The sequence below is a fragment of the Monodon monoceros genome, unplaced genomic scaffold (assembly GCF_005190385.1).
Source record: "Monodon monoceros isolate NGI ecotype Baffin Bay Population unplaced genomic scaffold, NGI_Narwhal_1 Super_Scaffold_18, whole genome shotgun sequence".
Lineage (NCBI taxonomy): Eukaryota > Metazoa > Chordata > Mammalia > Artiodactyla > Monodontidae > Monodon > Monodon monoceros.
Genome location: NW_021703774.1, coordinates 18,529,811 through 18,544,363, shown reverse-complemented (window position 1 = coordinate 18,544,363; position 14,553 = coordinate 18,529,811). Strand labels below are relative to the sequence as shown.

The following is a 14,553-nucleotide window of genomic DNA, read 5'->3' as shown; positions in this document are numbered from 1 at the left end:
TGAGAAAATGCAAAAGAACATCAGTTTTTTGCCTTGGAAAAGGCATGTCTATTTTTTTAAAAAGTGTTTTAATTGATAGGAACTCCAATAAAAAAGACTAAATTTTTCCTGTCATAATGACATCTTGGAAACCTACACAGCTTTCCCATCAACTAAATTTAGCACACACAAAATAAACTCCCCATACAGAATACTTTTGCCCTAGAAAACAGGTAATTCACATTCTGATAAAGAGCAAAAGACAAGTGCTTTATTATGAGAACTGTTCAAGTAAAATTTCAGTGTGCACCAGTGAAGGTGAATGAAGATTTGCGTCAATTGTTTTGAATGAACACTAGGTTAAAAAGGGGCTACACAGTTGTTGGGCTTTTTTTTTCCCAAACACCATCCTTTGCTAAGGCAAAAATACACTTCGTTTTAGAACAGAACTTTACAGAAGAAAGCTACATCACACTACAGTACAGGTCACCCTAGTCTGGAAGCCATCATGGAATGGCACATCACCTACGCTTAGAGCTTTCTAATGTAGGCTAGAATTACAGTATTTAATCACAGCTTCATTTTCCTTTAAACTGATAAAATTGGAATACACTTTCTATTTCTCAGGAGTGTGAAGATGGGGCCCATATGCTGATATTACAGTAATTACAACATTAAATAACATTGCACAGTCAACCTCCAAGGCTAATTCAGTAGAAAATAACAAGTATTAAAATGTACCTTTACTAGTGGTTTTACATCGCATGTATCACTAATTATGAAAGAAAAGTAGGCAAATGCCAATTACAAAGCTGCACATTATAGGCACAATGATGTGGAATAAATACAAGAAATCTGGCAAAATATTAAAAACAAACAGGTCACATGGGAACCAACTGAACAACCACATAAGCGTAAATCAATAATACACTGCTATAAATAGCATGTTTTGCTCGGAAGTCTCTTAAGTAATGACAGATACGTGCCGGGGGTGGGTGAAGAGGCTGGGAGGCGCATGAGGCAAATGCTCCCAATGCCAGTTAATTCCTGAGGTGGCATTATTTCTTAACTGATGCATTGATCAACACTGTAAAGATGAGTTTGTGCTATGAAACAGTCCCAATATTATTGTACTTCCGCAATTAATGCTGTGGGATTTGGAACGGAGGAAACCTAAGTGACATTTTACATTATAATAGCCAGATGAAGTATTGATTCTTTTAAATTTTGCTGCTACAATTAGCAGTGGGCCAGAAAATACTTTAAAGTTCAAAAGAAATTTGATGTAGGTTTAACCTCCTCCCCAGTACTTCTTAGTTAGCTCAAGGCAAAGCTATTATTATTTTCACGTACTTTATTTTAAAAACGCTAAGTGCCAACACTGTAAACATTTTGTGTCTTCTCAACTAAACCTTGTCTGATAACAAGGATAAGAGCAAAGATAAGCAGGAGTACTTCTGTGTATAATAAAGCTGATCTATTTATCAGCTTCTGGTTTAAATTTAAATATGATTTAAAAATAATTTTAAAAAGTCCATGCTATAATTGTAAAGACTATTTCTGTGCACTTTTAATTCTGGACACAACTCTCAACTTTTAAAATTGCATGATGGAGGTAAGAATTTAAAAAACCCACCAGAATGTAAATAACAGAGAGAACATTTTCAACTCAAAGCATCAAACGTACATTTACGTGCAGAAATCTAGACAACTATACAGGTTTTTCAGCAATCATCTGTTTTATTATACAACTCTATAAACAGAAAATGAACAGAAATACACAATATACTTACCTGTACATGTGAACCTACTTTTTTAGCTACACATATTTATTATGGTTCATACTGACTTTAATTTTACAGTTCATAACTATGTATAACCTTATTGCAGTAAGGGCAAAATCTACATGGGGAGATTCACAGGCCGATCACATTAAGCATTGCCAGTACATTCAAAAACTGTACCTCATATATGGATGTATCTTCCCTGATCCTGTATAAATTTGAGTTTCTTTACAGCTTAAGCTCATTTGCTATTTTAGATGCAATGTTCTTAAAGGCAATAGAAGTCCCGGATATTCGCTTGAAGCGCACCCCATTGAGGGACAGCCGTGGCAACTTGCAGACCTCCATCTCCCACTGCACAAGGCTATCCTGCCTGGCATCTCCATGGACACAGAAAAGCAAAAACCTCTCTTTTTGTTCATAATCACAGTTATTTGCGTCTAACACTTTCCGGATTTCTCTCATCATGTCACTGGGGTCCATTGAACTAGTGGTCTTCATACTCCACGTGAACCGCAAAGAACGTGGCTTGGAATCTTTACCCTCGTCCTTGTCTCTTTCTTTTGGTTCCCCTGTTGTACTTCTGGAATAAGAGGACAGAGGGGGAAAAAAATGAAAACAAAAATTCCATTCAGCGAAGAAATCAAAACACACATAAAATCTAAGCGGTCATAAACCAGTGCTTAATAAAACTACCCAGTTTGCAGACTACCTTCAAGCAGATACAAAGATTTGTATCATCTTGCTGTTACAAAAACCAGACTCCAGGACGCCATCTGTTTTGACTTTTATTAATATCTTCCATTTAAAATAGCACATTTTCTTAAATATATTTGTTTGTGGGAAATAAGTTTGCATCCCACAGTAAAAAATTTAGTACTTTTCCTCCATATTTCTCCGTTTAAGTTGGAAAAGGCAGATCCTCCATTTTCTGTACATTTATACAAAATGGATACCACTAGCATGCTGCTTATAAATACACATTTTTGAAATACAATGAAAAATTTCCTTTCTTTTTTACCTTTTCTGGGTAGGAGAAGGACTGGGGACAAGGAGAGCAGTAATGGCTACAGAGGGATTACGTGTACCTGATGATGCTGTGAAAGAACGTGGTACTGCAATGGGGTGAAGACGTCAGGCCACACCACACGCAGGAGTGTAGACATCAGTTCTAATGATTTCAACGTTTTGCTAAAGATATCCTTAAAACAGTCTACAAGGCTCCACGTGACCTATACTCCAACTCCCAACCCCAACTCTTCATCTATTATTTTCCTCCTTGCTCATGCCCATCAAGACACACTGGCCTCCATACTATTCTCCGAACATACAGGGTATGCTCTTGCCTTATGGCTGTAACACAGGCTGTTCCCTCTGCCACGAATGCTTTTCCCTCACATAGATGCATGACTAACTCCCTTACTTCTTTCAAGTTTCTGCTCACTTTCTCCATGTGGTCTACCCTAACTACCCTACTGCACACCCCCAGCTCCTACGCTGGCATGGCCAACCTCCTCACCCTGCTATTTTTTCCTCTATAGTACTTATCACATTCTTACATAGTATTTAATTCATTTATTTATTATGTTTACTATTTATTGTCTGTCTCCACCGCTAGACTGCAAAGGCCAGGAGGGTAAGGAGTTTTGTCTGTTTTGTTCACTGATGCATCTCAGGCATTTAGAACTGTGCTGGGCAAACAGCAGATGATTAACACATATTTGTTAAATGAATGAACCTTATTGGGTTTTCCTTATTGTAGGTCTCCCATAAATAATACAGTATCGGAAAACCTACTTCAAATAATCCAAGAAAGGTACAATGCACAGAGTACTTACGATTCAGAAGATGCTGTAATTAAATCTGTCGAGCAATTATCCACAGACGTTACAATTTTAACTTGTTACTCTGTCTCACTTACATGTGATTTAAAGAAAAATATGATGTACTTTGAAAGTTTATATTCTACTATATAAATATTGTGTATCTGTTTATAGATTTTATATCACTACCATATAAAGTATATTCACGTATACATTTATATGTATCAATTTTTATGTATACATTTACATATGCTTTCCTCCTCATTCCTAGATATCTGGGCTGACAGAGCTCTGCCAACTATGCAAGCCTGAGAAAAGCAGGAAAGGAGTAAGTACAGAAAATAAATTTCCAAAGTATGGAGAGTATGTATCTCAGTGGCTTCTCTATTATTCTCTTTTTTTGCTCACTGAATCTAAGCCATGGCATCACAGGCCTCTGGGTGTGCAGATCCGACCAGTATCATTCACTGGGACCACATGTACAATGCGGGCCATGGAATCAGCCTGCTAGGGTGGGGACGCACCCATGACATCACTTGACTGAACACTCATTTTCAAAACAGAACCCATGGCTAGGAAATGTAAATTACTTTCCTGAGGTCATAGAGCTAATGAGTTGGAAAGCGAAGACTAGAAATCAGATGTTTTATTCCAAGTATAGTTTTCCTTCCATTCCATCAAGGAAACCTGGTGACCTTAAGACAACAGGCACATACGAGATATTTTTCTACCTGTATCTCAAAGGCATCAGCACTGGCAACGTTAACTGTAGAAAGTGCCTGGAAACACTGACACCAATAGTAACAACTAACATTTACTGAGTACTTACTAGGTACCAGGAACTGTTCTAAGTGCCTAACATGTATTATTTCCTCATTTACCCCTCTCAACAACCCTAGGAGGCAGTCAGAATGAGGACGCATGGGCACAAAGAGTTAAAGTAACTTTCTTAAAGGTATACAGCGAGGTAAGTGGTACAACACAGCCAACGCCCACGCGGTCTGCTCTTCACCACCGTGCCCAACAATCCCTCTGAAAGGACAGAACCTCACTGTAACTGGTTTGGTCCTCCCGATGCTCCTTACTGCTTCTTCATCTGTAAAATGGATACTTTTCACTTGGTTGTTATGAGGATTAAATGACCAGCCAGTACCTTATAGGTAGTAGGTATCAAATAAGTTTGCTCAAAAGCAAAACAGACAAACAGACAAAAAACCAAAAAGCAAAATTCAACCATGACCAAACAAAAGAGACACGTAGTCACATTAAAAAGATAAATGCATGCAGATTAACTGCAACATCAGCAGCGACTTGTGACCCTACACACGATTAAATGTCTCAGAGGAAAATCGAGTAGAAAGACAGGATGAGATGCAAGAAGGGGGCTCAAGACTAAGTGACTAAGTGAGGGAGGAGTTGAAAACGAGAGTCCTGCATGTTTACTCAATAGGCAGAGGGACATTAAAAATATCTGTCCTGCCTCTCCTTGCCTCCCTACTATGGTGATTCAGGTACCTAACTCAAAAAGAAATATTTCAACTACTATGACTAAACATATATACAGCACAGTTCGTAAAATAAAAAGACTACATAGGAATGCTCGTTAAGGTCTTTCCATAGCTCATTGTGTTTTATGTTTCAAATAATTTTAAAAAGGATAAATTAAACTGAGGCTTGTGGTTAGCTGGTCAAATATAATTCCTGAGTGAAGCTGGGCCTCTGTCCTACTGAGGAACTGCTTGTTAAGGTTCTGAGACTTATACTGGACCCCTTAATGCTGGTGTACACTCGAAATAATTGAATGCCTTCGTTTCTTAAATTTCCCATTTATAAATATGAACACAAGGACTAACATGTCACTAATGTGGGCCCCAGACCAGCGGCATCAGTGCCCCTCCCTGACAATCACAAACCCCGGGGGTGGGGCTCAGCCACCTGCTTCCTCAAGCCCTCCGCCTGATTCTGAATGTGCTCAAGTTTGAGACCGACTGCCAGAACGAATACACAACCAGTATTAAATGTCAAGTAACCCATAAAGTACGGCAGGGCGAGAGTTTTGAAATGTGGTCCACCAATGAAGAGTCCCCTAAAATATATTACTAATATCACATCTTCCTATGTATTTGGTAACCTCCGTGTTCTGCATTATTTGACTGAGACTAATTTTTTTTTTTTTTTTTGCTGCACCGCGAGGCATGCGGGGTCTTAGCTCCCCAACCAGGGATCGAACCCGTGTCCCCTACGGTGGAAATGCAGAGTCTTAACCACTGGACTGCCAGGGAAGCCCCAAGACTGATTTTATTTACATCATTTTAGTGAGAAAAGGATCAGTACATTTTAATCTATTAATTCTTCTGCTAAGACATGTCTTTTAAAGGACAGAAAGGCTATAAAGCATACAATTCAAAATAATGTTTAGAAAACACAAACTTAAAGTTAATAAACTTAATAAATGCTAGGCAACATTAGGAAAACCCATACCAATATAAAATTTTAAATACACATACTATCTAGTTATTAGTTCTATCCATGTTTGTTAAGCGCTGTAAGTATTTCAAAAGTACGTCTTCACACACAGGGACCTATAGCAGCGAAGTATTAATAGTGGCTCCTCACCTTGAAGTGTCGGCTCTGCCACTGGCTTCGCCTTCACTTGGATCCCTCAAAACAAAGTGAAGGTTGAGATTTAATGATAAAAGTGAAAAAAATACCAAGAAAACCTACATCTAAAATGATTTTAAAATAAACTTGTTAAGCAAACTTCTAGCATGACAGGTTTCTATGACTAGTCAGTCTAATACCATTTCTTATGTTTTTCATCACAACCACACTTGACTACCACTTATTGAGCGTCTACTGGGTATATTGTCATAGAGGAGATGCTAGGTGATGGTTTAGGATTTTTACGTGATCTTCCAATTCCCAGCCACGATTTTAAAGTCATAATTTACCTCTTGGTTTAGCTTAGGTCAATCTAAAGTCAAAACTGTTTAATAATTATCAACAGCAAGATTTAACTTCATAATGGTTATTAAACATAGTTTGAGTAGTCGCTCAATTTAGAAGAATATGAATGAATCTTGCAGTTAGAAATAAAGCTCAACACATAAGTATTTCTAAAAATAAATGCTAGTTTTTAAATATGCAAGTAACTTATTTCAGGAGTTATGCTAATGATTCATGCACATGATAAAGTATTATAGCAAACCTAACAGCCTATCCAAGCAGGTGAGTCTAAAGACATGATTTCAAACTTAAACAGAAACATTGATCTTACCTGGACATCCACCTGTGAAGGAAAACCAGGAAAACTCCACTAATTGTTCTTTTGTTGCATGTAATTAGTATTTTTGAAGTCTGCCAAAATTTTAACTGTCATTTTCAAAGGTAATTAAGTATCTAACATAGGAGTATCAAGTTATAAACCAGTTTAAATAGATTAAGAGAAGGCTGGTGATAGCAAAATACTATTAAATAGCTGGAAAAGTCACCAACTTAAACCCTTAAGTCCACATTTTCTTAATGTTTTAACCATTCCAGTAACATTTATATTGTTTACGTAAAATAAATGCAACAGGAATAAAGTCAGTGCCACCTTCCTCATTCCCCAAATTAAGAAAATCCAGCAGTACAATAAGCTCTAAAACTTCAACTCATGGTTAAAAATATGAATGCCTTATATGCTTCTCAGGGTCTTTAACTATAGGGCTTTCTTGACAAAAATATTATGTAAAAACCATTTTCCTATCTGAATTAAAAAGGATAATAAGATGTATTCTCACATTCAAATGGGGTTTCTTAAATTTCTATTTTTAATAACTAGCATTTTCATTGGGAAGTATAATAAAAGTTCAAAGCCATCTACATAAATCTATTTTTATTATAGCACACTGAAATAAACGAAACATTTTTTGAGCAGGCTCAAAGTGAAATGTATATTTTGAGTTACATGTAGATGTACTGAAGGGCAGTCCACCAGCTGGGCAAGAAAGATAATAATGCTGTTGATTCCTGCTGCTAAGATAAAATTCCTTTAGCAGGAAGGGACATACATCTCACTGGACTTTTCTGTCCTATTTATACTTTGCCTTATGAAACACTGGTAGCAGACTGCTGCCCAAGTGTAAGCATTAGGAATGAAACACCCCTTAGACCCTACACTTCCCTTGCTGTTAATTGTGGAAATAGCAACTGACTCGTCACATCGTTTCCCATACCCTGTTCCTGCCTTCCTGGATGCCACTAGGAACGCTGACTGGAAGAATTTCTGCTATTTGGCAATGGTTTCAAATAGTCCAGTTAAGTCAGCTCCAAGCAGCCATGGTGGGAAGCATCTAGGGATACAGAACGTGCCGCTGGCTGTAACAGCAAATGCAGTGAAGCATGGTTCTCCAATATTTAAAACTTAAAGGAAAGCCAAATATCTTATATATAATCAGCTGAACCAATCAGGTTACTCCCTATGTAAGAACTATGGTTAAAAAATCATAAGGTTTGATCCAATCTCCTGTTTGTACGGTAGGTATATAGCACTGATCCAAAGCATATCATTCTAAATGCTATTTAAAAGACTTTGGAAATAGTACGTCTACATCCTCCCTTGACAGATTAGTCTCGTGTAAATCACTTTCCTAATTAGAAAGTTCTTTCTTAAAACCAGAAAACAACTCTCTCATGTGGCCATTCTGGTGTCCAGCTTCTTACTGGCCAAGGAGAACTACTAGCTGGTTTCTTCTTTGTGATAATGGTTTTCAAATACATGAACGATTAACTCTGGACTATTCTTTATCCTTCTTTTCTTAAAGCTTAATAACCCAAATTCCTTTACTTTTTTCCCCTATAAAATCCTATTTTCTTCATCTTTTAAAGCCTTCAGTGGCACGTTGGGGACTTAGCTGGTCCCCGAGTCTGGAGGCGTCTTGGCCCCCGCACTGTGCTCAGAGCCAGCCCTGCCCCCCAGCACCCCGGGTGTCAGTGCGGGTCCCACGGGGGCGTCATCGTGCGGCCCCATTTCTTCAGGCTTTAGGCAGAGTGAAGTGAGAAAGGCAAAGGGAACAGAGAGAAAGGCCGGCCTTGAACCCGGGATGGAATTAAGAAGACGAGACCAGTGGGAAGGACGATAACCTGACAGCTGAGTTTAGAGTGTTAAATAATAAGGCACTGAGAGGTTCTCTAGCTTATCTCCAAGCCTCCAGCCCCCGAAAGCTCAACACGCCGCAAATGCAGAAAGATCAGTTGCCCGTCCCGTCTGCCAGCTGCTAAAGAGCTCAGCAGGTTCATCCCCGGGACAGAAACCCATGCTTGCTTGTCTTCCTGCATTAAGTCGTCAGGGGGGTATTAGATGGCGTCATCTTGAGCCACAAAATGCTACCCTTATGCACTGCTGCGAACGCAAACATACTTGTAAAGCCAAACGTGTTCGCAGGGTGACAAGTGGCCTTGGAGAAGAATTGAGCATTTTTTCTCTTCTCTCACCAAATCCAGAATTAAAATATGTTAAAACTCAAGACATTAAAAAACTGTATCTAATTTCTGACAAAGAACAGCAAACAACCTCTGCCCTCCCTCCTTTCCCTACCAAGCCCCACCCCCTGCCCCGCCCCAGCCAAAACCCTCTACTAGATGACACTGTTCAAAGTGTGATAAGGGCATGGTGGAACCTTAGAAACTTCCACGCTAACTCCCCTCACAGGCTGGGTCTGAACACTCCTATTCCCTCAACCTTGTTCTCTCTTTCAGGACCTGCCCCCTTCAGAGCACTTATCAGAATGTATTACAAGCTTATTTGTTTACTTTTTAAACTGTCTTCCACACTACTCGTCCGCTCAGTAGATGAATGTTTACTGAGTGCCAGAGTACGCGTCAGAGGGAGCACCTACTGCTCGGCAGGAGATTCAGCACAAAACAAAGCCAGCCAACGAGTCAACCGCAAACTCCTGTTCTCACGGAGCACGTCTCCTCGGCAGAGATGGACAAGGAACAACTACGTAAAGCAAACATACTATCTCAGGTCGTGTTAAGTGCTAGAGAGAAAAATAAAGCCGGAAAAGGGAGTGTTGGGAGGGGGAGGGGATGATTTTCAACATGGGGTTGAGGAAGGCCTCGCTGAGGAAGTGACAGTCCCGCAAAGACCTGAAGGAGGTGTAGAAGCCAGCCACGCGGGTATCAGCGGAGTATGAAATCCTGAACAAGCGTGCCTGGTGTGCCCAAGGACAGTCAGGTGCCCTCTGGGGCTGGTGGGGAACCAGCAAGGGAAAGAGTGGGAGAAGACGAGGTCAGAGCAGGAACGGGTGGCCAGACTATGGAGACCACTGGCAGGCTCTGTACTGCATTCTGAGTGAGATGAAAAGCAAGCTAAGGATTTTTTGCGGTATGCAGGCCTCTCACTGTTGTGGCCTCTCCCGTTGCGGAGCACAGGCTCCGGACGCGCAGGCTCAGCGGCCATGGCTCATGGGCCCAGCCGCTCCGCGGCATGTGGGATCCTCCCGGACCGGGGCACGAACCCGTGTCCCCTGCACCGGCAGGCGGACTCTCGACCACTGCGCCACCAGGGAAGCCCCAAGCTGAGGAGTTTAAATTGAGGACTTACATTGTTGTGAACAGAACAGGAGGACAAGGGCAGAAGCTAGGGGACCTGTGAGGATGTGGAATATCAACAGTGGTTTAGACCGTGAAGGCAGTGGTAGGAGTGCTAGAAGCAGCTAAATCCTGGAACTGTCGTGAAGGCAGAGCCAACACAACCGCTCGTGGAACTGACATGTGGTAGGAAGAAAGGAGGAGTGAAGGATAATCCAGGCTCAGGGTCTGAGCAACCAGAAGGATGGTGTCACCGTTACCTAAAATGATGAAGGAGGAGAGGGGACAGTTTGAGGAAGAGAAGCAGGAGCTGAAATCTGGACAGGTTCTGTTTGAGAGTCTATTACACAATGAGGTGGAGAGGCAGAGCAGAATACTGGATACGGGAGTCTGCCCTTCCGAGGAGTGGCCTGGGCTAAAGATCTAAATTGGGATTGTTAACACATGATGGAGTTTCATGTCATGGGCCTGAGTGAGATCACCAAGAGAGTGAGGATAACCAGAGAAGAGAATGTGTCCAAAGACCATGCCCTGGGGTAGGCTGGCATTTAGAGGTCAGGGGGAAGGGCAAAGAGACCCAAAAGAACCAGCAAAGGAGCCTGAGAAGGGATATGGAGCCTGAGAGGGCGGAAGCCAAGTAAGGAAAAGGTTTCAGTTTGTGGAGTGTCGTGAGACCATCAGCGACTCGCAGGAATGGAGAAGCTGCTGGGCAGAGGGCCTGGCACGTAGTAGGTCTTCACATTTGTTGCATGCCTACATGGCAATCTTCTTGTCTGATGTTCCTTACTACGTTCCCTCTAGAATCTAAATTTTTATTGCAAAGTAAAGAGCAATATTTTGCACAATGCTTAATGTACAGTTAGTAATCAAGCATTAAACTCAAAACCTGTTTTTCTTCACCTTAAGATTAATCGTGGATTAACCAGGAGAAAGTACCGGGTTTTAAAAATGGATTTAAATTGTCAGCTAAATTCCAACTACTGATAACCTAACTACTACCCTGCTGACGGCCGGCCAGCACTCCTGTCCCACTGTCACGCTGACTCTGCAGGGGAGCTTTCAGGTCTTTCTCTGTCGATGTGTCATGGTAACTGCCCAAGTGGTACAAAATCTCAGACTGATACGGTTAGAAACGGACGTTGCATGGGGCTATGTTTAAAGTAATAAATTCAGCTGTGTGATCTTGGGCAAACTGATCCATGAACAGTCTATAAACAACTCCAAGAAAAGGTGAGAGGCTAAGGACACTGCTTCTCTTTGCCACACGCACTATCTGAAATCCTAGGAACACTAAAAACATTGAAAATTAAGTACTGAAGGACTATTTTTGCTGCAGGTACAAAACTTTCTTACCCATAACTTATTTCCTCAAACAACTGCCTGCTATGGAGCCTGAGCTTCCCTCCCGAGTCAGGAACCCCACAGTGCCTTGCCTGCACTTTCCTTTCTGTTCACGTTCATTGTATATCGTGGCTGGTGGTGTCCAGTCTGATCCTTTTGGGGCTGTCCGAATCTTGAGGGCACAGATGCTGCCTCTTTATCTTTGAATCCTGTGCAGTACCTGGCACAGGGCTTGGTTCATACGGGATTTTCATGGGCTTTTAGTAGGACCTGACAGCACACCAAACTTACGTCAACCTGTACTGTGTTCAGCAACGTGTATCATCAATGTGTGTGACCCACTTACGCTTAATTTTTAGAAAAGGGTACAATTTCATTATTCTACTGGATTAGGTTACTACACTTGCATTCATTTTGCGTTTACCGTGTTCTGATGTTAGGATTTTATGATGTTAAATTACATAAGTAATCTCTGTGATTCCAATACGTAGGCTTTTTATAAGGAAGAATAAAAGGTAAACGAGATTATATATATATATATATATATATATATATATATATATATATATAATTAGTGAGCAATTGAAGAGTATTCTTAAGAAATACTATTTGAAGGATAAAGGTAAAGCCATATTTAATTCCTTTTTCTAAATCAAGGTTTTTAAGTAGGGGATACTCTTTGTTCGAACACACATTTTCGATGTCAAGTTTTGCTCTTTCCACTCTATTCTACAGTATTCTTAAATTCTCATTTTGTTCTTTTGTTTTTCTTTCTTTTCCTTAAGGGAATAGACTTTATGTCTTCCTTGATCTTTTTCTTCCAACTTCTGTAAAAGAGCACGTCTAATGAAATGTCATAAAACCATTTTGGAAAATCACTGTAGAGACTGAAGAAAACAACGAATCTTCTTTGTTAATTCCTAGAGGACAGAAAACACCACAATATGTTGGTACTGACCTGCGGACGAATTTGGACGTTATTTTGCTTATTATACCAGTTGACGTGCCCCTCCTGGCGTGTGCAAATGCCCCCGTTTCATGCGAGGGGGAAGCGGGCGGCCCGTTGTAGGCAGCGCCGCGGCGCTCGCGGAGCTGCTCCCCATGGAAGGTGCTGCGGCTGGAGCTGCCCCGGGGGAAGCGGGTTCGGTCAGGGGTGGTGGTGCTGATACTGTGAGCAGACGGGGAAGCAGCGGGTGCGCGCTGGGCTGTACTGCTGGGACACATTGAGACGTATCTCTCAGAATACTGGCAGAGAAAGGTTTCACTCACGCTAAAAACCAGAAGAAAACTGCCATGGCTACTTTTATTCGGCCCTATTCTATTCTTTCCCGTTACAGATGTGATGCATGGGTTGACTGTAATTACTGTTATCGCCAGAGACGGATGACATTTCAGATTCAAACTAAATGCCTTTTATAAAAATTTAGTTACTAACGATTAAGAAATTACTGAAACGGGGATACAAAGATAAACACTCTTCAGTAGCAGGAATGCCAGACAAGGGGCACTGCATGCAAATATTTTTTTTTTTTTAACTATTCTCTTAAACCATTCGGCAATGTAGAACACAGATTTTACTGTTTATCAAAAAGCCTTTGAATTGAAGGCTCATTTCCTATTTATAATTTCAGCCTCAGTGATAGCAAATGCTACAGGACACCACCACCGTGATTAACAAATCTAACTATCAAACATTTTCCTGAATTTGAGAAATCTCAACATACAGAAATACCAGAAAAATAGTCACTTAACTTTATAAGTGAAAGGGCTCTTCATGATCATCTGTTTCATCACTGACAGGAAAACTAAAAGTTCTTCTTAAGAACAAGTGACTGGCCAGAGCCGAGAAGATTAACGAGGTCTCAACCCCTAGTCTCGTGGGGTTTTGTTTGTTTGTTTTTAAACCATAAAAACTCAATTTAACGGAATGATAAATTTGGCAACAACCCTTTACTTTATGGAGAGATTTAAAACAAAATCCTTGAAGAAAATTCCTCCAGAAAATGATTTAAATTGTAAGCAACATTTCTGATAACTGCTAGGGGATGTAGTAAGTTTATGTTACAATTCAACTTTACCTCTGCCACAAACAGTGAACCTTCGAAAAGCTCGTAATGTGATGGCTATCTTGTATTTTTGTATGGTGCAACATTTTTTAAAACTCTTTTTAACGACTAACAAAATGAGATGCAACGAGCATGTTACCCGGGTCTGTAAGCTTCAGAGCTGTCTTTAATGGTCGGCAGTGTAACTTTAATAGGATGACCAGAAGCGGACATGGACTTCTGGTGGCGGGGTCGTGCTGAGGGGACAGCGGAAGCCACGGCAGAGCCTGCAGAGGATATGCTGCTCGCGGACATCTCTGTGAGGCTTTCAACATAAGACAGTCGAGAAGACCGTGGAATGTAAAAAAAGAAGAAAAACTGCAGTTTACTAAAATTTAAGAACTAGATTTTTAAAAGTCTAAATTGACTAATACCTTTCATGACTGAAACACTCAGAAATCAACATTAGCGTTATTATTACTGACTAACAACAATATTCTTGTCAAAAGTGTACAGGGTGAATTTACCACCACCTTCCATGGAAAAGATCTCACACACTCTTGTTCTATATATGTGAATCCGAAAAGTATGACATTATTTTTATGGATAAAATGATTATGATTAGAGACAGTATCCACTTTCCAGAAATCACAGTTGGGTGTGGCGTGTTGCTGGGGTTCACTGTCCGCTATTCAGTAAGAATTCATAATCGTAGCAAAAACCCTATCTCTGGAAACATCATCAAAACACTTTTAGTTCATATCTTTCATCAATAGGTTAAACTGTTGTAGACTAAAGGAGCTAGAGATTAGGATTTAGTACAGGAGAAAGAGTAAGTTAGAAATCAATTCCCAACAACCTTTCTAGCCTAAAGGATCTTAGGTCCAAGGAGGATTCATTTACCTTTCTATGCCTTATAATAACATTTACTTTAAATGCCTATTAACTGAGAGGAAACAAGTGTAAGAGTGGTCTGTCAAGTTTGCTGAAATGACTATGGATGGA

At 40.4% G+C, this 14,553-nt stretch overlaps 1 protein-coding gene across 2 annotated transcripts in view; it reads right to left on the bottom strand.

Moving 5' to 3' along the window:
- Window positions 1-228: 228 nt before the first annotated feature.
- Window positions 229-14,553, bottom strand: part of MARK1 (microtubule affinity regulating kinase 1) — a 143,894-nt gene continuing 129,569 nt past the window's right edge. Inside the window, exons 15-18 of one of the 2 annotated variants that reach the window (XM_029230382.1) lie at window positions 13,709-13,873; window positions 12,462-12,713; window positions 6,203-6,247; window positions 229-2,346 (exon numbers count right to left, since the gene is read on the bottom strand). In XM_029230382.1, the coding sequence (XP_029086215.1) occupies window positions 1,992-2,346; window positions 6,203-6,247; window positions 12,462-12,713; window positions 13,709-13,873 (817 nt within the window). In that variant the 3' untranslated portion in view covers window positions 229-1,991. The remainder of the gene's footprint in view (window positions 2,347-6,202; window positions 6,248-12,461; window positions 12,714-13,708; window positions 13,874-14,553) is intronic. The other variant, XM_029230383.1, reaches the window with a different exon arrangement.